Genomic DNA, 22,375 nt, shown 5'->3' on the forward strand with positions numbered 1-22,375 from the left:
CTATCGCCCCTGGGCCTAATCCATCCAGCTGCCTGTTTTTGTACAGAACTAAGAATGGTTTTTACATGCTCAATGGTTACATTTTAAGTAGTTATGTAAGTCCTTGCATAACATTCTGGGTTTGCCTCTTGGCTTCCCAAACCCCAAATATTTACTATCTGACTCTTTAAGAAGTTTGCCAACTCCTGTGTTAGGCAATGAAAATCCACTGGTCACAAAAACTAGGGGATATTTTATAGCTTCACATTCATTTTGAAATATCCCCTAATTTTTGTGAGCAGTGTATTTGAAGAGTATTAATTCTATGTGTGAGGCAGACATAATTTCTCTTCACCTTCACAGCTCTGTCGGAAAGGGTTTCTTGCCTCCCATTTCACAGAGGAGGATGCTAAGGATCACAGAGGTCAAGTGTTTATCAGAGCTGGAAACTCAAACCCAGCTCTATCTACTAACCCCGAAGTCCACAACTGCTCCCTTGTCAGTGGTTTAGAGTGGGGTCCGTGCATCCTTGGGGGCGGATAAGACGACTACTGAAGTAGAGTAAAAAATTAGATCTCCTAATGATAAATTTTTCAGCTTATCCTTTAGACACTTTCCAGTTTTATTTATTTTTAAATTGATTTTCAGAGAGAGAGAGAGGAAGGGGCCCGGGGATCAAACCCACAACCTCTGCATGTTGGGATGACACTCTAACCACCTGAGCGACTGGGCCAGGGCTCACCATGACCCTTTCGAGCAGGGTGTTTGCAAGGGTGTGGATGAGAGCTGGCTGGTGTTTGGTGTGGCATTCCTGGTGCAGTGGGACGGGGACGGTGGGCACTGTCTCCAAGGGAGACCTGCAGCACGGTGATGGGATGACTGTCCCCCGAGACTGGTCAGGCTTGGTTTCTGACCATGGTCCGGTTCCCATCCCAAGAGGCCCCCTGCCCCGGTACCGCTGCCAGGGGAAGACTAGGCCATTGCCACTTGTCGTCTTATGGCTAAACACTCTGGTTTGGAAGATTTGGGAGAAAATGCTCCCAAGGGGGGCCTGGACCACAAAATTTCTCCTTCTCATGGGAACAGAGATAATCCAGTACATGAATGGCCATTCTCCCTGAGCAAGGTCTGCCAAAGGCCCTTGCTTTTACAGTGTCCTCCGACGGTGAATATTGTTTGTATGTCCCCCTTTTGCAGTCTTTCTGTCCAGGGACTCCGCTGCTCCTGCCCTTCTCTCCCTAGGAAGGTGGGTGGTGTGGTGTGATTTGGTTTCAAGATTTACCTGGAACCAAGAAGGCTCCACATGGAGAGCCTGGCTCTGCCCTTGCGAAAGGAATAAAAGTTCAGGCAGTGCCCTCCACCTCCGGGGGGCAGGTGGCTTGGGCAGTCCCTGCATACCCAGCCATGGTTGCCCTCCACCCTCAGCCACCCTCCCCGACACCCCCCGCCCGTCCACAGGCCACAGCAGTGAGAAGCAGCTCCAAGCGGTCTGGCCACGCAAGTCTTTCCAGCGTGGGCGGAGCTCAGAGCATGTGGGCGACACCCAGCTTCCCCTTGGTGTCCGAACACTGTAGCTAAAAGAATCAAGGTGCGCGAGGCCCCACGGAGAGTCACTCCCGCTTTGGGGCGATGCCCAAACACAAAAGCCGACAGAGGCTTCTGTTCTCAGACCTCAAACTCCAGGCCCAGCTGCCAGGGTTCACGGCTCCGCTCCCTTCCTTCAGCCAAATAAAACCCACAGACACCGCAGCTTCACAGCGAAGCTTGAAACCAGTCAAGCATTTTCTTTTTATTAAAAAAAAAAAAAAGAAAAAGTCTAATGGTAAGTACATAGTCTATACATGCTACAGCTAACTGTTCATCACCCTTCCCCCCTCACATTATACATCTCAGTATTCATGTGTGTGTTAAAAGGAAGCAAAAAACACCACCAGAATCTTTCCATTTGCCGAGAGGGTACAGAGCGCGAGTGTCCAGAGAGCTCCAGCCTCTTCCTGCGCACGCGCACAAGGTGGGGCGGGGCGACAATCAGAACCCACTGTTCCTGGAGGGGTGCGAGAAACGGCCCACTGACGAGGTGGCTCTCTGAAGCGGGACATGTGGGCCGAAGCTACGGTGACCAGTTTCTCACCAGCCCTGGAGGAGCGAGGGGGGCGCTATCAGCAATGGCACGGGCACAGAGGCAGAGACGGCGTACAAGGGGACAGAACCCGGACACCTTCGTGGTCTCAGAACTGCTTATTGCTGTAACAAGCCTGGCGGGCACCTCCTCGTGTGCCCGTAGCAGGCCTGATGGTGAAGGCTACAGGCTGAGGTACTGGGTGTGGCTTCTTGGAGGAAACAGAGCTTGAGCCCCCATGTCTCACGCTAGAACTAGGAAGGCCTGCTTTGGAGTCATAGAAACGGGAAGGCAGATGGAATGTCGAAGCATGGGGAGGGGCCCAGGAACCCATAGGGTAGCACCAGAAACGGACATGACCCCACGGAGCTGGACGGCCACGTCTGTGGGGAAGGGTCTTCAGCAGGTGGTCTGTGAGTGGGTCAATAGAGCCTCCTGGTTTTAACTCTGCACAAAGTCAGAGCCGTAGCCAAGTCTGGACCAGTTCCCCAGGCTAAGGGAGGGCGTCCTGCACCCTCGGGCCCCGGCATGAGCCTGTCCTCACTCATTCGAGCCACAGTGTGAGGCTAGGTGATCTTTGGTCAATGCCATGGGATGGCCGTTTGCAGAAAGATAGGCGTGGACAACCAAGGGGGGACAAGACTGCCATGCATGGCCAAGGCTGTTATGTGCCCACCGTCACAGTCCAAAGAGATGGGCAAGCCCTCCCAGGAGCAGGTGGACCCAACACTTAGTGACTTGGCACAATGAGAGGATGGGAGCCAGGGCACGGACGTTCTCGTTCTTGATGCCAAGCTGCCAGCTATGACGGCAGGACCCATTCCTTCTTCATCCCACTCAGTGCCGATTCTTGGCACAGGCTGAATGAATGCTAGACTGTCCATCCCTAAGGTCCTCCCAAACCTTGGGGAGATTTAGCACCTGCTCTTTAATGTGGCAAATTCATTTTCCTCTGTTCCACGTGGTAATGAAATCCCCAGTGGGCCCGGAAATGTTCTAAGGCCTAGAACGTAGCCTGAGAAATTGGTTACGTGGAGAGGCCGGCAGCGGAGGCTCACCAGGACGGCTGGAGCCCATCCCATCCCAAGTCTCCTGAGACAAGGACATAACCCCAGCAAATGGCAAAGAAATTTTGAGCAAAAAATTTGAGCCAAGGTCTATTTTATCAAGGGGTGGTCCTGAAACTCAGATTTTCTAAAGTCTGAGTGGGAACACAAACTGTAGTTTTACTTTAAGATGTAAGATAAAATATAGGAAAGAGGCGGAGTTGAGGAGGGGAGAAAAGCCACACCTCTGTCTACCTCAGACTGGCACTGACCTGTGACTCACTGACACGCGCAATCGTGGATCACCTGCTTCCCTGGCAGCCCTAAGAAGTAACTTCACTGCTGATGGTGGAGGACGTCATGGACATTGGGGAGAAAACACCCACGGATTTGAGTCTCAGCTTGGTCACTGTCACTATTTGAATGACGCTAGGGATGTGGCCTCACCCCTGAACCTCAATTTTCTCACTACAGATTGGGGCTGATCCCACACGCCTCACAGAGTTTTCGTGAGGACCAGGTTAAAGGAGGGACAGTGTCTGACCCTGGTGACCTGCCAGAGCGTGGCAGGGGGTTATTCCTGCACCCAGGCCATCTTCTGTGGCTGTAACTCCAGGGCACTTTTGCACCCACTCCCATCAATCACTCAACAGAATAATGGCTGCCATCCTGGATGCTATAAACCTAAGTCCACAGGCAAGGACAGCTAGGAGAGCCACTGCCATCAAAACACCCCCCCTACACACTTCCAGGTGCCTGGGGATGTACCCACTGTGGCAGAAGGGGCTGTAGAGAGGAGCCCTCAGCACACAAGTGAATAAAGTGAATCCTGAGGAAAGAACAGTGAACAGAGGGGAATGTGGCGTTAGTACCTTCAGTTCCCATAAGATTAATAATAATAACAACAACAACAACAAAAAGGCAGGGTCTTTCATTTGCGGGGAAACGCTAAGCCCAGAGGAAGAAAGAACCAGTCCACTCCTGCCCAGCGGATCCCTGGGAGGCGGGAATGAGGTGAAGGACAAACCCCTTTGGAGGAACTGGCAAACAGAAACCAAAGCCCGCACAGCCCGGCAGGGAGCCGCACGCAGCCTGGTCTACCCAGTGCCTAGCAAAGGGTAGGCGCTTGCGAAATACATGAAAAGGTCAACGAGAGCAGAAAGTGAATCAGGAGGAAAAAATGTAAGAGTTCTGTCTTTTGAAATGTAGTAAAATCCTGCCTCACAACTTCATAGAAGGGGTTTAAGTTAACATGGATCAAACGCTGAGGAAAACAGGGTATGGGACCTCCTCCCAAGTGAGGGGGCCGTGAAGAGGTGGGTGGTCTCCTCCTTTCTTCCCTTAGGGTTCTGGGCATAGGGCCAAGGGACAAGCAGGTACAGGGAGAGGAGCCTCAGGGCCCCGCCCTAAGGTTGTCGGGGGTGGGACTTACAGACTGACTGGAGGAGTAAGATGCTACTGTAGGTCTGAGGAAACTCTTTATCCAGCAGAAACATCCAGAGCCCACGTGGTGGAGGTGGAGGGGACCTTTGGCACTGCGGATGGACAGCAAGCTGGCTTGGTAGTTCCAAAAGCATTGCAGCCAATCAACACTCTGAACCGGAGACTTGGGGCAGGAGGACAGGAGGACAGGAGCATTTCCTCTTCTCCTGCGGGGTCAGGTGGGGTGGGGACGGTCCACAAGGCAGGAGCTCTGGGCTGGGACCTGCAAACCTTGGGCCCTGGTTCTAGTTCTGTATGTGGCTGTGACTCTATGTCTGAGCCACACCATCAAAACGGGTGGGCGAGCTGCCCTGGGTTCCACCCGGTGAGAGGGAGAGTGCAGAGGGTAAGAGGAAACGAGGAAAGCCAGAGAGGAGTGGGAAGCAGCGGGCGAGCGACAGGAGGCACCCACCTGGTCCTTGGGTCCCTGTCACCTGGCGGGCGGGGGGCGGCGGGCTCTGCTGGTTACACCGAGCTCAATGGAGAGCCAGCTGCTGGTCCTTGAGCCGCCAGGGCCCCTCAGGGCTGGCATGTGAGACCACCTCAGCCCCTTTGCTCCACAAGCTCCAGCCCTCCTGGGACACCAGGGCTCCGGCACCCACGCCCCTTCCTCCTCCTGCCCCGTTGGCCTCTTCCAGGGCGAACGCACAGGCTTGGGAGTCAGGTTGGCCTGGGTTCAAATCCTCTTTCCTCCTCTTCCTAGCCATTGTGCCATGGGCACACTGAGCCCAAGTTTCCTCATCTATGAAATGGGTCTAATGTGACAAGAGAGGGTCGTCGTGAGGGTTAAACGGGAATGTAAAGTGCCGCGTAGTATGGCATGGACGAGCTGCTCAGCAAAGGGGTGCTCAGCAAGGAGCATGGCTTGTGAGTGGTCCCCCATTTCAAACCAACGCTGAGATGCTTGCTCAAGGCAGACAGACGTGAAATGCCCCAGGGCAGGGCAGGGCAGGGCAGGGACTGTCCCCGAGCGTGGCAGTGAGGCTTGCTCCAGGCTGCACCAGCCCCTTTAGGACCCCAGTCAGGCTCCCAGGGCAGAAGACGGGAGGCGGGATAGCTGAGTGGACCTCTAGGCCCACTCGTGGGGAAGCTGCTTCTGGTCAAACCTGAGAGGAGGACCCCCCCGGGACTGGCCACGGAGCCACTTCTACAGGGTGAAGTCTTTTCCGGTACCAGGCATTTTGGAAACGGGGTGAACAAAGTCACTGGGCTTTCAGAGACATACATGGAGAAGCTGGAGCAAGCTGTCACGGACCAGATGGGGTGCCGGGAGGCAGCCCCTTAGGACGCTGCGTCCAAGCAACGAGAAACCCTTTCTGCAGTTTCTCCAGACGGCGGATTCCGGTCCCGGAGGCCTTGGAGAGTCACGGTCCCACTGCTGGGTGGGCAGGGAGGTTGGGTGGCAATGCCACTGGCCTTAAGGCAGGGACACTGAGTGGAGGGAGAGCAAGCGTGTGGCCTCCGAGCCTCCAAGGGTGGCTGGGGTGGGAGGGCCGACCCCACCCCACGGGAGGGAAGAAACCAGTTCTCCAGAGCCTCCCTTCCTTGGGAGCTGCGTGGAGAATGATAAATTAAGAGGCATATTAAATATGTGGGCGAGACCAGCAGGGACACGCGGGACCTCCAGACAGGGAGGGGGGGGGAGGCTAGGGCTTCTTTCGGAGATAGTTGGAGGGAATCCACCCCTCCCAGGAGGGCGCCCCGCTGAGGACCTGGCAGAACCACCAGCCGCTGCTGTTCTTCTCCCGGACCTCAAACACCGTCCCCTCCTGGAAGCTGCTGGTGTCTTCGTCTCCTTCAAAATTGGCCACGGCCACATATAAGTCCTTGGGGCCGTCAGCACCGGGGAAGGGGGCCGCAGCCACTTTCTCCCTGTTTTCTCCGATCTTGCCCACCATCCGTGGCCCCGGCCCGCCTCTGCCTCGCATGTCATCTTGGCCCCCCGAGGAGGAGTTGGCGAGGAAAGGTTTGGCTTTTGGAGGGACCAGCAGGGCCCGACCTGGGGCAGGAGGGGCCCGGCCTTCGCTGGCCTCCTGCTGTGGCCCTCTGGCCTCTGGGAGGGGCCTGGCTGAAGAGGTTTTCTTGGGAGGGGGTGGTCTACGGGGCGGGATCACGGGTCTCTGCTGGGGTGCCTCTTGGAGAGGCACGGGCACATTCCTAGGTACGGGATCCGTGGTCTTGGCCGGCCTCGGAGGGGCTCTGCAGGGTATCTCCTTCGGGCTGGGCCCATCCTGTCTGCCCGTCCTGTCCTGGGCACGACCAGGCCCTTCCCCGGGGAGGAAGCTGCGGCTCAAGGCTGCGTCTTGGCCCCCAACAGCCTGGGGGCTGCTCTCTCCATCCAACAGGGGCTTCTCTTGGCACTTGGCAGGCCTGAGCTTGCTCCTGAGGTGGCAGATGTCCACCTGGTCTTCACCCTGCGGTGGCTCTGTCCTGGGGGAAGAAGCCGGTTTGGGCCTAACCTGAGGTCTGGACTTCAAGAAGGGATTCTGGGGCATGGCTTCCGGCTTCTCCTCGGGCGGGTCGGCCTTGGGCTTGGAGATGGGCCGCAGGTTGGGCCTCTTGACTTCCTTGGCCAACACCTTGTGGCCACACTCCAGCCCCATCTCGTTTTTGAGCTGGAACAACTTGCTCTTGTCAGGTTTGGGCTCCGGCCTCCTGCCGTCCCGGGCTGGGGGGCTGTGTTTGGCCGGAATCATTGGCAAAATCACGCCGGGAGGCTTGGGCGAGGAGCCCCGGAGCTGCTCCAGCCTCTGCCGCTCCCGCTCCTCCCCTTCCGACTTGATGATGGATTCCTTCCGGGGAGGGAGGCTGGGCTTCTCCAGGTCGGGGTCTGAGATCTCCTCGTAGCCCGTGCACGACGTGTCCGAAGACGCCTTTCTCGGGAGCTCCCTGCCGCCCTTCCAGTCTTTGGACCAGGGGATCCCGAAATCCGCCGCGCCGGGGGGAGCGTCGGGCAGGGGCCGAGAGGGGCCGCCGGCCTCACTGCCCGTGTGGTTCTCCATCCCGGCTGCGTCCCCCAGCCGGAGATGGGTCACCTCGTTGGGCAAGGGAGCCAGGAAGTTGGGTCTCGAGGCATTGCTGGTCTTCTTATACTTGTCAATGAAGGTCGCTGGGGCCCATCCTTCCTTATCGTCAATCTGAATGTACCACCAGCCACTTAAGTTCTTCTCGATCACCTGGATGGGGGGACAGAGCAAAGCACTTAATAACAGGTACAGTTCCAGTGCTGACAGACCAGGACGGCGCAGCTCCGGAGCGGGGACTGGCACTCAGCAGGCATCTATGGAGACCGCTGTGTATCAGAAACCTCGCACAAGGGAGCAGTTCTGGCCTAACTCCGGATTTCCCCAGAAGCAGTCCCCGACACATGGACTTGAGTACAGGGAGTTAATTTGAGAGGCGATTTCAGGGAGTAACAAATGGGGAGCCTGAGAGCCTAGTATGAGCAGGCTACTGCTTCAGGCCACTGGGGCTTCATCCGCCAGGGACCTTCCAGGGGACCGTGTGGCATCAGACTGCCCCACGGGGGGTGGGGACATTCACCTACAGGCTCATACTTCTGCCCCCAAGCACATTAACTGCCCCCTTTCTGGGGGTGTCCTCAGGGCACGGAAGAGGTGGGAAGCTGGCAGCTGTGGGGGACCTAGATGCAGCTGTAGGTCAACTCAGGTGAGTCAGGATGCAGGGTAGGGTCTCTGTAATGTCTGCTACAATTCTAAAGAATTTCAAGGTAAAACCCGATGAGGTGGTTCCGGTGTTTACAGGCCCGGCTGGATGACAAATGCAAATCCTTAAACGAGGGAATCACACTCAGCCCATGTTTACTTACAGGGGAATGGATGATGAAGGAGGAAAAACAAACTTTCATCTCCTCCCCTTCTCCCTCTGGGCTACACCCCCATTAAATGGAACGGTGGGCGGAATCCCCCGTGATATTTGAGAGCTCGTGTCACCTGTTGCCTTTTGTTCAGCACCGGCTACCTAAGTTCACACGGGTGAAAGGCAGGCAAGCTGCAGGCTATAAACTGAATTGTATCTGCCCAAGATTCGTATGTTGAAGGCTTTACCCCCTTACCCCTAAGCACGTGGCTCTATTTGGAGATGGAGCCTTTTCAGAGGTAATTAAGTTAAATGGGGTCATTAAGGTGGGGCCTAATCCTGTACGACTGGTGCCCTTATAAGAAGAGATTAGGACACAAGAGAACATACAGAATGAGGGACACGCATGTGAGGACGCAGTGAGAAGACAGCCCCTGCAAACTAAAGAGGGAAGCCGGGGGAGAAACCACCCCCACTAACACTTTGACCTTGGCCTTCCAGCTTCCAAAACTGAGAGAAAATAAACCCTGTGGTTTAAACCACCCAGTCCACGACATTGTGTGATGACAGCCCGAGCTGATGAATGCCTGTGGTTCTCTGGCAGGCTCTGTGCATACAGGGTCTGATTGGTGCTCACAAACGCCCCGTGAGATCGGGATTGTGATCCCATTTTACAGATGCACAACTGAGTCTCAGGAGAGCTGAGGATGCGCAGACTCACAGAGGGTCAAGCAAGTCAACGGGGGCGGGGGGAGTCCAAGGCAGGTTGGTGGGCTCCGGAGTCTGAGCCTTCCCCACTCTGACCCTGTCCCAAAAAGGGGACCAGCTTGGGGAGAAGCTGTGCCTGGTGATACAATTCCTGGGGCAAAGAGGGCTGCGGGCATAGATCTGCTGCTGCACCGTGTGCCCAGCTCGGAGAGGAAGGGCAGCCACAGACCCGGCCCGGGTGGCGGAGGCTGAGCTCTGGGGCCTGCCGTCCTGGGTCCTACTTCTGGCTTACTGCCTGAATGGCTCTACACAAACCACAAAAAAGAGATAAAACAATGACACCCACTTGCAGGTGTTCATGACGGCCACATAAGCTAATGTATACACCGGCACTTGGCAGATGCTGAAAGGTAAATGTTACCTATTATTAAATCACAGCAAAGATTACCAAGAGAGCAGGATGCACGTGACAAGCATATACTTAAGTGCCACTGGACTCTCTCCAGGAAAGGGCACTGATAAATGTAAACCCCTCACCTGAGGGTACTAGCATCTTACCAACACTTAGTAGCTATGGTAACAATTCAAGGTGATTCTGGGCATACAAATTATTGTGGGCACATCCATGAACTCAACAACTCTAATACTAAGTATGAACAATAATCAAAATGAAATATATCAATGAGGATTTGCTAAGCTCACACTCCATGCAAAGAGTATGGCAGAAGCTCTCAACATGTGTTCTTAATCACGACTTTTGGGAGTTTTCATTTGCTAGAGACAAGCTAAGAGTTATTATGAATAAATAGAAGCAAATGAAAAATCAAAAGAGTGGTGAGGAAAGAAAAGAGCCTGGGCTTTAAAACCAAAGAGACCTGGTTCAAATCTCACCTCCACCACTTATTAGCTATGCAACCTCGAGAAATTTATCTAGCCTCCCTTTATCTCAGGTACATCTGTAAAATGGACTGAAGATATTGACCTTAGGGACTTCTGTGAAGATTAGTTAGCAACTAGGTAAGGCACCTGGCACAGACAGGTGTCTACATCACCATCATTAAACACGTTATGGAGATACGCAGACTAGGCGAAGACCTAGGTGTGTCCGATAGCTCCATGGCTAGAACACAGTGGGTCCATTAACATATTCTGAAGGCTAACATGATGTTGAGATGAACCAGGAGGCAAAACTGGAGAAGAGAATACAGAATTGATCATAAGAAAATACTTAAATGGCCCTGGCCGGTTGGCTCAGTGGTAGAGCGTTGGCCTGGCGTGCAGAGGTCCCGGGTTCGATTCCCGGCCAGGGCACACAGGGGAAGCACCCATTTGCTTCTCCACCCCTCCCCCTCTCCTTCCTCTCTGTCTCTCTCTTCCCCTCCCTCAGCCGAGGCTCCATTGGAGCAAAGATGGCTCGGGTGCTGGGGATGGCTCCTTGGCCTCTGCCCCAGGTGCTAGAGTGGCTCTGGTCGCGACAGAGCGACACTCTGGAGGGGCAGAGCATCGCCCCCTGGTGGGCAGAGTGTCGCCCCCTGGTGGGCGTGCCAGGTGGATCCCGGTCGGGCGCATGCGGGAGTCTGTCTGTCCCCGTTTCTAGCTTCAGAAAAATACAAAAAAAAAAAAAAGAAAATACTTAAAAACTTGATATAATGCTATTAACCAATGTTACAATAAATAAAATTTAAAAATCCCTGGCAGACAAAGAGACACTGACCTCGACCTTCAGGCCGGCCTGGAAGCTGATGCCGTCAGGGATGGTGGTCTGGAACTCGGCAATGGTGTAATACTCCTCCTCCACTTGGGGCGGGATAGGGGGCTTGGGCAGGTTGAGACCTCGAGGCTGGTATGATCAAACAGAGTGCTAAGTTCAATGGGAGTCCACGACCCTGACGCTGAAGGAGGGGAGTGGGGGATGCTACGGGGCTGGGGGATGCACACAACCATCCTCAAGGGGGCGCTGGTGGACCCAGGGGACAAAACAAAGAAGACTGCTCAGATCATTATCTCCTAGAGGGGTCGCTGGCCCTTCAGCTTTAGCACGAAGAGAAGAAACATTTGCCAACAATCATGAAAACTTAAAGTAAGACAATGTTCTTTGAACTTCTGGAAAAAACAAACAGGTTTGTAAGTCAGACCCATCTGGGTTAGAAATACTGGTTAGGTGTGGCTGTGAACAAATCACGTCCCCTTCTGGAATGACAAAATGGCAGGATCGACCTGGTGGGGTCACCATAAGCACTCCATCAGTGAATGTCGTGTGGCACCCCGCACACGGCCTGGCACCCCACAGGTGCTCACTGAATGGCAGACATGAAAAAACAGATGACCCATTTTTCAACGCATTGGTTAGAAAGGTCCCTAAGGAAACGTTGTATGAAAGAAAAATATCAGAATGGCACCACAAACAATATTGGTGCCTCATCCCAGTTTTGGCTTCAAGGAACCTTACTGGAGAAGGCTGATCTAAGACAAAGGGGAGTGGGCTCAGGATGCAGAGGGCACATCCTGAGGCCTAATGTCACAAAAGCTGTGGGCGACTTGTCTTTCCACCTGTTAATGGGACTAACACTCATCCGGCCTGCTTCACGAGGCCACTGTGTGGACAGGAAGAGCGCATCTTTGGAAAAGGTGAGACAAGGGTAAGGCGACAGTTCCAGGTCGGGGGGCCGGCTCCCAGCAGCAAGGGTCCACTTACTATGGTCATGTCCCGGCGAGGAGGAGGTCTCTGCCTCATCTTGGGTGATCCTATAAAGGGATGAGATCTTATTTCACAGAATTCTACAGATAAAATTCCTGAGCTGGACACCAGGAAAGAGCTGTTCCATTCCACCCTGTGCAAGATAAGGCAGAACACTGCACAGGCGTTAGTGAGCTGCTGTGACCCTTCCCATGAGAAGAGCTGGACTGGGAAGGGGCCTTGTGGGTTTGGCTCAGGACGGCTGGGAAGCTTCCCAGGAAGGGTGAAAGTGCAGGCTGCAGACTAATGCAGAGGAGGGCTGCAACAAGTTATTTGACTCTTTGAGCCACAAGGCCCTCATTGGCAGAAGTGGACTAATGCCTGTCTCCCCAGGGAAGTGGTGGAGATGAAAGTAAGCATACATGGGAGGCTCCTGGCACATGGCAGACATGCCATAAATGTTACCACCCCTGGCTTTGTGCTGTGGAGCAGTGGTCCCCAACCTTTTTTGAGCCACGGACCCGTTTAATGTCAGAAAATATTTTCACAGACCGGCCTTTAGGGTGGGACGGATAAATGCACAAAATAAAATTATGCGACTGGCGTAAAAACTGTGGTATTTTAAAATATAATTGTCGAACTTACGAGACAAGCGTCAAGAGTGAGTCTTAGACAGATGTAACGGAGGGAATCTGGTCATTTTTAAAAAATAAAACATTGTTCAGACTTAAATATAAATAAAACAGAAATAATGTAAGTTATTTATTCTTTCTCTGCGGGCCGGTACCAAATGGCCCACAGACCGGTACCGGTCTGCGGCCCGGGGGTTGGGGACCACTGCCCTAGAGTAAACCCAAATTAAACAAATTAGACAAGGTTGGGAGGAAGATGACTTTAGTGGTTCAACGCTCTTGGCTAAAGGTAGAATATTGAGAAAGGCACCCTCAGTGTTGCCAGAGCCAGTTTCACATGGGTCTACATAGAGGAGTAGCTTGGCAGTTGAAATGTGGAGATGACTGCTCATTTCTTAACCACTTCTCCTGTCTTCTATTAGAATAAACAGCAACAGAGTTTTAGGCAGACTCTAAGCTGCCTATATAAAGACTACATTTCCCAGACTTCCTTGCAGCTAGGTATTGCCATATGAGTAAGTTCTGGCCAATAGGATGTGAGAGAGTAGGAACAGTGTAGGTTCTGAGTGGAGCCTGCCACTTCTCTCTTCCTCCTCTTCATTGGCTGGACTAGTGGTGAGCCATCCTAGACTAGGTGGATGAGGATAACACATGATAGATGCAGCATAACAAGATTGATTGTGTGCAGTTGCCATAGCAGCCATGGACATATGTCTGAAGTTTTTTGTAAGAAAGAAATGAACATCTAAATTATCTGAGCCACTGTTATTGGGTGTATGTATGTGGTGGGGGTGGGGTGAGTATCTTTGTTTGAGCACCAGAATCTTTTTTTTAAAGTGATTTTAGAGAGACAGAAAGGAGAGAGAAAGAGAAATACTGATTTATTGTTCCACCTGTCCATGCACTCATTGGCTGTTTCTTGAATGTGCTCCAACCAGGGATCAAACTCACAACCTTGGCATATCAGGACTATGCTCCAACCAACCGGGCTACCTGGCCAGGACTGAATCTATCTTAACATGGGGTTTCTGATTTTCATTTGCTCCCCTAGGAAAACGGAAATCCTCTTGTGCTCTTGGCTGGAACAGACTAGAATCCCAGACATAGGTGCTGGACGGAACCCCTGCCCTGGCTTGTCAGAGCTTTTGCAGAGCGGCTGAACAGAGACTGCGCAACTCACGAAGTTCCCAGACTAGAAGAGCCATTACGAACAGCTGGAGAAGTCCGGCCAGGGACAAGTGACTCTATCCCTATGGCTAACTGGATGTCCTTTCCCAACTGACCGATTCCTTCTGCTCTGAAGAGCTGGGACAGGGCCACATGATTGGGGCTGGAGTCCTGGGAATGCAGTGAACAGACAGTAATGAACCCTACTCTCAGGTGTGTTGGGGACATTAAATGGTAAAGTATATATGGGGAGGCTTTGAAAAGCAAGATGGGTAACGAACTGTTGGAGTACACCCAACTTAAAAGGGTCATCCTTGTCTTCCTCTGACTCAGGAATGAGGTCATGCAGAGAAAGCACTCCCGCTGGAGTCAGATGGGCCTGGGTTCAAGTTTGCCCACTATTTACTAGCTGGGTGGCCTTGGACAAACCACTTAACTTCTCTGTTTTCTAATCTGTAAAAACAAAAGTAGTCAGTCCCTCAGAGGCTGCTGTGTAGAGTCTATGAGACTGTAAGATTCCCGGCACACAGTAGGGGCATGAGAAACAAAAGTAGTCAGTCCCTCAGAGGCTACTGTGTGGAGTCTATGAGACTGTAAGATTCCCGGCACACAGTAGGGGCATAAGGAAGAGCAGCTGTTGTGATCAGCATGAAGCTGTGTGGAACACGTGCTGGGCAGGACAGCATCTGCACACACGTTCTGCAACCTGCTGGCTGAGTTCTGCAACCTGCTGGAACCAGTCACCCAGGGTTTCCGAGCCTCTGCTTTCTTAGCGACAGGAAGAGGGACAGTGTGTGAGGAGCACTGAGCACAGAGCCTCGTACACTGGTTCCCCAGCCTACCGAGCTTGCGGGGTGTCACTCACTCTGCTTGACGTCGCCATCGGGCACCGGGCGGCCTTCAAACCGGCTGTCCCTCTGGTTGCTGAGCGGCTCCTTCTCCCTGCCCACCGAGTTCTGCTGCCGGGAAACTCCATCCAGGTCAAGGACGCCCGCGTGGGCAGATGAGCTGGGGCCCAGCTTCGGGGGTAAGGGCTCCCCACTACTCTTCTTTAGGTATGAGGCTGGGGCCCAGCCCTCTTTGCCCTGGTACCTGGGGGGAGGAGAAGGAGGAGGAGGAGGAGGAGGAAGAGGAAGGACACCAGTCAGGCTGTTCTGCCAGGCCCATGGGACGAAGCCACACTCCTGCTGTGACTCACACTTCGGGGCCCAGATGGCAGGAACGACGGCTCACGGGCACCCAGGGCCAGAGGCTGGCATAGGCTCACTGCCTCCTGATGATGCCTAAGCACTCAGGGCTCGGTATTCAGGGCCTTCCCAACCCAGCCTCTGCTTGCCTCCTGGCAACCTCATGTCCCAGCCACCCTCCTCGGCCCGCGGCCTCCTGAACACACTGCCGTCTTTCAACCCCGTGCCCATGCTCTTGGAGACCGTCGGCCTGCTAAGCCCCTACCCTTTCGGCTGCTTCTCCCCCAGCTCTGCGTAACACCACTTCTCCCTCAAACCCTTCCTGAGCCTCGCTGAGAACGAAGCCCTCCCTCCATGGCGTCTCGCTACCTGCATGGACCTCAGTCCCAATAACCTATCCCGCAACGACACTTGGCAGCGCGGACCTGTCTCCCCCAGTTAGAACGCAAGCACTGGGCCAGGGCCATGGTTGCTCCATCTCTGTGTGTCAAGGGTCTCAGTGCCGGTGAAGTGAGTAAATAAAAGGACGGGTGGGACACACTGCAAATGGCCTTGGTGAGGGGGTGTAGCCCCGCTACAGATGCTGTTCCTTTAGGGCCATCGCTGCGACCGCAGCAATAACTGGTGCTTGGCAGGCACTTCCTGTTCGGTTCTATGCACTTTATAGCTATTGATGGAGTCCATCATCCGTCCAGGCCTGGGGGGTGGCGGACAGGCACTCCGACCTAGGCGGCCGACACCTGTCCGCGATCCTGACTTCCCTGCTCTGCAGCCGTTCCCCAGCAGCTCCGTTTCCGGGCACAGAAGAACGGGGCTCTGTTCGCGCTGGTTAAGTGTGCTTCCAGACGGCAAGTGCGGGCTGCTCCCAGGTCTCGCCAGGGAGAGGGCTTTCCCCTTGGAGAGCTGTTCTACCTGCACTCCACTGGTCTGGCCCCCAAAATAGGAGCCCACATTCGGGGGGAGCTGAACACACCGAACTGACTGGCAACGGCAGATGCTATAGGCTCATGTATCTTGTCAGGAGTTACTTTAAGAAGAAAATAGCACTGTGTTTCAATGAAAAAAGGTCCTTTGTAACTGAAAGCAAATTTATAAGGAGAGAGAAATAGGCAGAGTTTGGTGTCTGTCAATCTTAAGATGCCCAGGAATACATCCTGTCTGCAGTGAAAAACGTCACGCTGCATACAACCCTCACCCTCAATATGAGATAGTGCATTTGGGGACACAACACCACACGCAGAGGGGCAACCCAGGCAGCAGTGAGTGGGCTCGGGGGTGAGAGAGGTCCAGGTTCAAATCCTGACTGCCACTCTCTAGCTTCAGACATCACGCTGCGGTCTCAGGAGGGGGCGGGGGCCAATAAGCCATTCCCAAATACCAGAGCCACTAAGTTTTGGGATAAAAAAGATAGCAAGACAGCAAGACAGTGTTATGTATCACTGTCCTTAGTCCTTCAGACCTCACTTCTGAGGTTCCCCTCCCTCAGGAAGTCTTCCTCACCCCCCGGCACAGAAGCCCCTGTTCTGTGCTCCCAACTGCCCTGCGCGTCTCTCTCCAACACATCGGGCACCACCCTGGCCTGTGACCGTGCACGGGTCTGTCCTCTGCGCCTGTGGGTGTGAATTACGGTGTCTTTCTCATGGTTGACGCCCCAACTCCCAGAACAGTGCTTGGCCCAGAAGGGATTCTTGGTGTCTGTTTGTTGAATGAATGACTAACGTGCCACACACTCAGTCCCACGTGAGCAGCCCTAAGGTCCTATGTCATGGCACAGAGACTCCAGGTCCCAGGGCCCCACGGCTCATTACCAAACCTGGGAAAGTACCAAGCAGACCAGCACGAGCTGGCCACTCGACCCGCCTATGGGGTTCTGATTTCATTACCCAGATGGAGGCACTGTGACCAAGTGTCTGCAACGCCTTCACTGCCGCACTCTGAGAGACCAGGGCAAGTGGTCAGCGCTGGGCTAAGGGTTATGCGTTGTCCTGGTCGCCAGGCAGGGCTGGCGTGCGAAAGCACACGCACGAGATGTGACAGCTCAGCCCCCCGTTACTTGTTAAGAGGAACATCTGGAGGTGGAGAGCAGTCTTGCTCAACAGGCTTACTGCTATCTGTGGTTCGCTGTGTTTGGAGAAGATTTTTGCTTATTATGGGTTTTTATAGAAGGATCTGAGTAGGGAGTGAAGCCAAACAGCACAGAGGAGAAGCATCCTTTTGTGGCTCGGGCTAAAACCTCACCCTGTCTGTAACGGCTTACAGACCTCTGTGCAGCTGGAGACCACGTGACCTGAAACCCCCCCCCAGCTGCAGTGGGTACCTGATCTTCCACCAGCCTTCCAGGTTTTTCTGGATGACCTCCACCACGGCCCCTCTCTCCAGGTTCATTTCATCCTGGTCACGAGCCGTGTACGGGTAGATGACTGTGTACTTCTCCTCTGCAGGGACAAAGGGATGCTGGGGTAAGTTGAGGACACCGAGGGTCCCGAAACACTGATGGCCAAGCCTGTGGTCCGTGAGACGTCCCTGCCCATCAGAGGTTACGATTTCCGTGCAGCCCCCAGGTTCTCACTGAGCCCTGGATGACCCTGCGTAAGCAGCAACAGGGCACAGGTCCAAGGGCAGGTCCAAATCCTTCGGGTCACACATTTCTCTCCCTTTCTTCAAATCTGCGCTTCAAGGTCACCTTCCAAGACCTCGCCCATGCAGTATTCGGACATCTGGCATCCTCACCCTGCTTACCCAGGTTCATTCCCTGCCCCCCTCAGACCCGGAATAATTTCTCACACAGCATATAATTTACTGATTTCTTGCGTTTCGGTCTGTTTCCCCTGCTAGTATCTGAATGTCCTTGAAGGCAAGGATCTGTGTCCCCCCCACGCAGGGGGCCTGGGCTCTGCAGATAGGGTTGCTTATTGTCACACTCAGGGAAGGCCCTCCAGAGAGCAAGGGACTAGCTCCCATCCCCGGCACAGCTGAGTGTCCCGGGGAGCCTGGCCAGGCGAGGCTTTCCTGTTTGGGTTACATCCTGGCCCCCAGGGAGTGGAGGGGCCAGCCGGGGGTTGGCATGGATGGTGACCACGTGGGGGCCGACTCTCCCTTCGGGAAAACACCGCAGCCTGTCTGTGCGGCCGGCCCAGCTGGTGCAGAGGGAGGCAGCAAACACATATGGTGTTTATTTATTTATTGATCTAGCCCACTGACCTGCTCCATGGGGGCTGAGCTGACTCAGGTTGCATATATCCTGTGCACAGCACGGTCAGCTGTTCTCCTTGATCAGGAAGGCTCCGGGGTGGGGTGCAGGGGTAATTCAACCCCGTCTGAACACAGCAGTTCTGTCTGGTCTGGCCCCAGACTACGTGCAGGTAGCACTACAGGCCTGGACTCCTGGGGCCAGCACCCTTTTGCTGAATCGCCCACGGGATTCTCTAGCACCCAGCGGCCTCTGTGGGCTCCGTGCAACACTCAGTGACCCCCTAGCAGAGCTTAAGGGAGAAGGCTTTCTAGACGGCATAGTGGGGGCCTGATGGTACTGATGTTTAACACCCACTGCCCTGTCTCTGGCGGCACTACCAGCCCCTGTCCACATGGTTTGGGCGAGGTTGACTTCACTGTCTCTTGGAAGGAGAGGAGGGGGTGGGACCCTGCCCTGGCATCCCCCTGGCATCTATGATTGTTTCAGGTATGGCATGTGACCCATGTGGGTCAGTTAGAACCCCTCCTGGCATCTGTGTTGAAGAACTTTATAGGTGGGCATCCCTGGAGGGCGCCTGGAACTATTCTCCTCACCAGAGAACGGCTCCAGCAAAGCAGAGCAGAGAGGTGGCAAGTGTCAGTCTCAGGTCCCCAGGATAATTTCAAGCCCCTGGATCCAGCCGTGCCTGAAGCTTGCCCTACCCTGGGTTTTTTTTATTGATAGGAGTCAATATACTTCCCTCTGTGCTTAGGCCAGTTTGATGTGGGTTTCTTTTCCTTGCAACTCAAAGGTGCCTGACAAAAGGAACAGGTCACTGGCTCTGCATTACAGAGGCCCCCAGACATCCTTTTTTAACCTAAGAAACTTTAAGCCCCAGGCTCCCTCCTCCCAAACTGACATGCCAACACACACACACACATGCACGCACGCACACACACACACACACACACACAGCACAGACAGGTTCGCTGTTTCTCACATGCAACAGCCACGGGCTGTCCCAGAGCAGGGAGACGCATGCAGATGCAGGGACCTGGCTCTAAACCCCGAACGGGGAAGAAAAGTCCACGGTAGACACCTTGCCGCCAGCGGACAGCATGCAAGTCCCCCAGGGTCCGGTGGCGGCCCGCGGGCCGGGGCAAAGACCAGTACCTCCATGAGACTGGACGGGCAGCATGTGGAAGCGAAGGACAGAAGGCAGAGGTGAGAAGAAAGCACTTCCAGGGTCTCCAGGCCAACGGGGCCCCAATCACGTGTTCCCATTTAAAAGCCATTATTTCTGAATCAATGCCAAACCCGGGGGTCTCAGAAGGACCAAGTTCCTGAGTCTTAACTTTAACCTCGAGTGAAGAGGCCTCCAGTGGACAGAATTCTATCCCTGGCATGATTACAGAGAGGCACTGAGAAAAGCCCTCTGACAGGGGAAGGGAAACGTACAAACCCTTGGGAACATGTGGTGTGTGTGTGTGTCTCTCTCTTATCTACTAGCTGTGTGACCCCGGGCCGGTGTCTCTACCTTTCTGAGCCTGTTTTCTCATCTGTGAAATGAGAATAATCATCCCCCTACAGAGGCATGCCCGTGTGGTTGTCACTAACGGTCTAGGGGAGATAGTTTCCATGTGGTACACCACTGCCCCCTAACTGGCATCGGTCCTGTGGCATTCCTGCGTCAGCCCCGTCCCCAGGGCCCTCTGGGCCCTACAAACACAGAGCAAACCAACAGACATTGTACCCTGAGTGCTGCTAGCCGTAATAAAATTAAATGCAAAGCCACATATAATTCTTTTTTTTTAAACAGGGACAGAGAGTCAGGGACAGACAGTAACGGAGAGAGATGAGAAGCATCAATCATTAGTTTTTCGTTGCGATACCTTAGTTGTTCATTGATTGCTTTCTCATATGTGCCTTGACCACGGGCCTTCAGCAGACCAAGAAACCCCTTGCTCAAGCCAGTGACCTTGGGTCCAAGCTGATGACCTCGGGGTCTCGAACCTGGTTCCTCTGCATCCCAGTCCAACGCTCTATCCACTGCGCCACCTCCTGGTCAGGCTATAATTCTTGCTGCTAACCTTTGAGCACAAAAATATCCCCCTTCTTCCTTCGCACCCTCTGTTCTGACACGTATAGATACTTAACCCTTTGAGTAGTAAGTTTTTTTCATTCTCGCTGACCCCCAAGAGTGAGAGTTTTTTTCCCCAAAAATGAAATGAATTCCAGTTCCAGTTTTATTAACTTAAAATCATGTTTGTTTGATAATTAATTTATGAAAACAAGAAGAACATACATTTGCCTTTTTTAAATGTTGCCTTTCACATTTTTAAAATAAATTGATCTGTACTCTGGACAGTCAGGAGACACGAGGACGTCCATGAACGTTCATACTACTCAAAGGGTAAGTGGCTTTGTGCTTTCTCAATAGCATCAACTCAAAGCCCCAAATGTTCGACTCTATGCAAAGCACAATGAACTGGTCCTCGTTATTTATTATTGTTTCAGGATCTCTGTCAAGTGCTTTGCACGTAGGATCTTGTTGAATTAAAAGAATAATTCCAGGGCCCTGGCTGGTTGGCTCAGTGGTAGAGTGTCGGCCTGGCGTGCAGGAGTCCCAGGTTCGATTCTCGGCCAGGGTACACAGGAGAAGCGCCCATCTGCTTCTCCACCCCTCCCCCTCTCCTTCCTCTCTGTCTCTTCCCCTCCCGCAGCCAGGGCTCCATTGGAGCAGAGTTGGCCCAGGCACTGAGGATGGCTCTGTGGCCTCTGCCTCAGGCGCAGGAGTGGCTCTGGTCGCAACAGAGCATTGCCCCCTGGTGGGCGTGCCGGGTGGATCCTGGTCAGGCGCATACGGGAGTCTGTCTGACTGCCTCCCCGTTTCCAACTTCAGAAAAATAAAAATAATAAAAAATAAAAAATTGTAAAATAAAAATAAAATAAAAGAAGAATTCCATAAGGTAGACATCGTTTCCACCTTTAGAGGAGGGACCGAGCTGCAGAGAGGTTAAGTTGCTGGCCCCAGCTCGCTCAGCCAGTAAGTGGTGAGCGACCTTCAGGGTCTGTCTGACTCTGAAACCCTTCTGTTCACTAGCTAAGGTGAACGTGTACTCTAGTTTCGGAAATGCTTCTGGAGGGAAGGGAGTCCGCCGGGCCTCAGCATTTCTGACACGGCAGGAAGCACCCCTCGGGCGCCTGTGGGGAAAGTGCTCTGGGATACAGAAGTGTGTGTGGGTGGGGGCGGGGGCCAGCCCTAACCCTGATGCCCGGTAGGGACCGCTAAACCAACAGAGAAAGCAGAGATCTTTACAGATGGCTTCAGATGTCGTGCAAATGAGCTGGCAGCAGCCCCGCTATCTTGGCCACCAGACTAATTCGAGGGAGGAAGGCTGATCTTGTTGACATTAACCAGGCTGGGGCTACCTGGGGTTCCATGGAAGTGTCAGGGGCCCAGCTCCCAAAGATCCCTAAGAAAGGGCGGGCTTGCCCATCAACCCCATGCCTGGCTTCCTGTCCACAGGCTACTAGAGGCGGGCGGGAAGAGAGGGGACCGGGTGAGGAGCCCCATGGGGGTGACGGCCAGCAGAGGTCTCCCCGCGGGCCCGGGGCTCGAGCGCCCGCTTACCTTCCTCGGGCTGCAGGGAAAAGTCATCCTGCCCACCATCCTGCCCTTCAAGGCAGGTCGCGGGGACCCAGCCTTGCTCCTCGGCAGTGCTGACGAACCACCAACCTGGGAAACAAGAGTGCGGACCGGTGTTACCTGGGTCAGGCGGGAGGCCTGGGTGTCAGAGTATAATAACACAGTCAGGCACTGTCTGTGTGAACAGTCTGGGTAAGGCGACAAAGGCACCGTGATATCGGTGGGACACCGCTAGCCACGGCAGCGGACTGCTAGCTGCAAAGAGGACTCAGGAGAAGCCAGCTCTGGAGCCCAGGGCAGGGCGGGAAAGGTCCTGAACGGCGAGAGCAGAGCACAGCCACCTTCATTAAGGTGTGCGAGCTACCAGTCCTTGCATTTGCATTGCAGGGTCTTATAGCATCGTCCCAGTACCACGCTCACGGCGCGGAAGAGGAGACGGGGTCCTCAAGAGGCGAACGGCCTCGTCCGAGCTCCCACCGCTCAGGGAAGAGCTGCGATGCGCACCAGGCGGTCTGACGTGGAAGCCAGTGCCCAACAACCCATCCGATCCTGCATCTGCTCACGTCAAGGTCAGGCTGGCTGCACGGTCTGACGTGGAAGCCAGTGCCCAACAACCCATCCGATCCTGCATCTGCTCACGTCAAGGTCAGGCTGGCTGCACGGTCTGACGTGGAAGCCAGTGCCGGAACAGCCCATCCGATCCTGCATCTGCTCACGTCAAGGTCAGGCTGGCTGCAC

At 54.1% G+C, this 22,375-nt stretch overlaps 1 protein-coding gene across 2 annotated transcripts in view; it reads right to left on the reverse strand.

Annotated features, from left to right (window-relative positions):
• Positions 1 to 1,748: 1,748 nt before the first annotated feature.
• Positions 1,749 to 22,375, reverse strand: part of SH3PXD2B (SH3 and PX domains 2B) — a 92,494-nt gene continuing 71,867 nt past the window's right edge. For both annotated transcript variants that reach the window (XM_066273286.1, XM_066273288.1), the window contains 6 exons: positions 21,623 to 21,727; positions 17,134 to 17,251; positions 14,495 to 14,721; positions 11,849 to 11,898; positions 10,868 to 10,993; positions 1,749 to 7,802 (listed from right to left, as the gene is read on the reverse strand). In XM_066273286.1, coding sequence (XP_066129383.1) covers positions 6,273 to 7,802; positions 10,868 to 10,993; positions 11,849 to 11,898; positions 14,495 to 14,721; positions 17,134 to 17,251; positions 21,623 to 21,727 — 2,156 coding nt within the window. In that variant the 3' untranslated portion in view covers positions 1,749 to 6,272. The remainder of the gene's footprint in view (positions 7,803 to 10,867; positions 10,994 to 11,848; positions 11,899 to 14,494; positions 14,722 to 17,133; positions 17,252 to 21,622; positions 21,728 to 22,375) is intronic.

This window comes from Saccopteryx bilineata, chromosome 4 (genome assembly GCF_036850765.1).
Source record: "Saccopteryx bilineata isolate mSacBil1 chromosome 4, mSacBil1_pri_phased_curated, whole genome shotgun sequence".
Lineage (NCBI taxonomy): Eukaryota > Metazoa > Chordata > Mammalia > Chiroptera > Emballonuridae > Saccopteryx > Saccopteryx bilineata.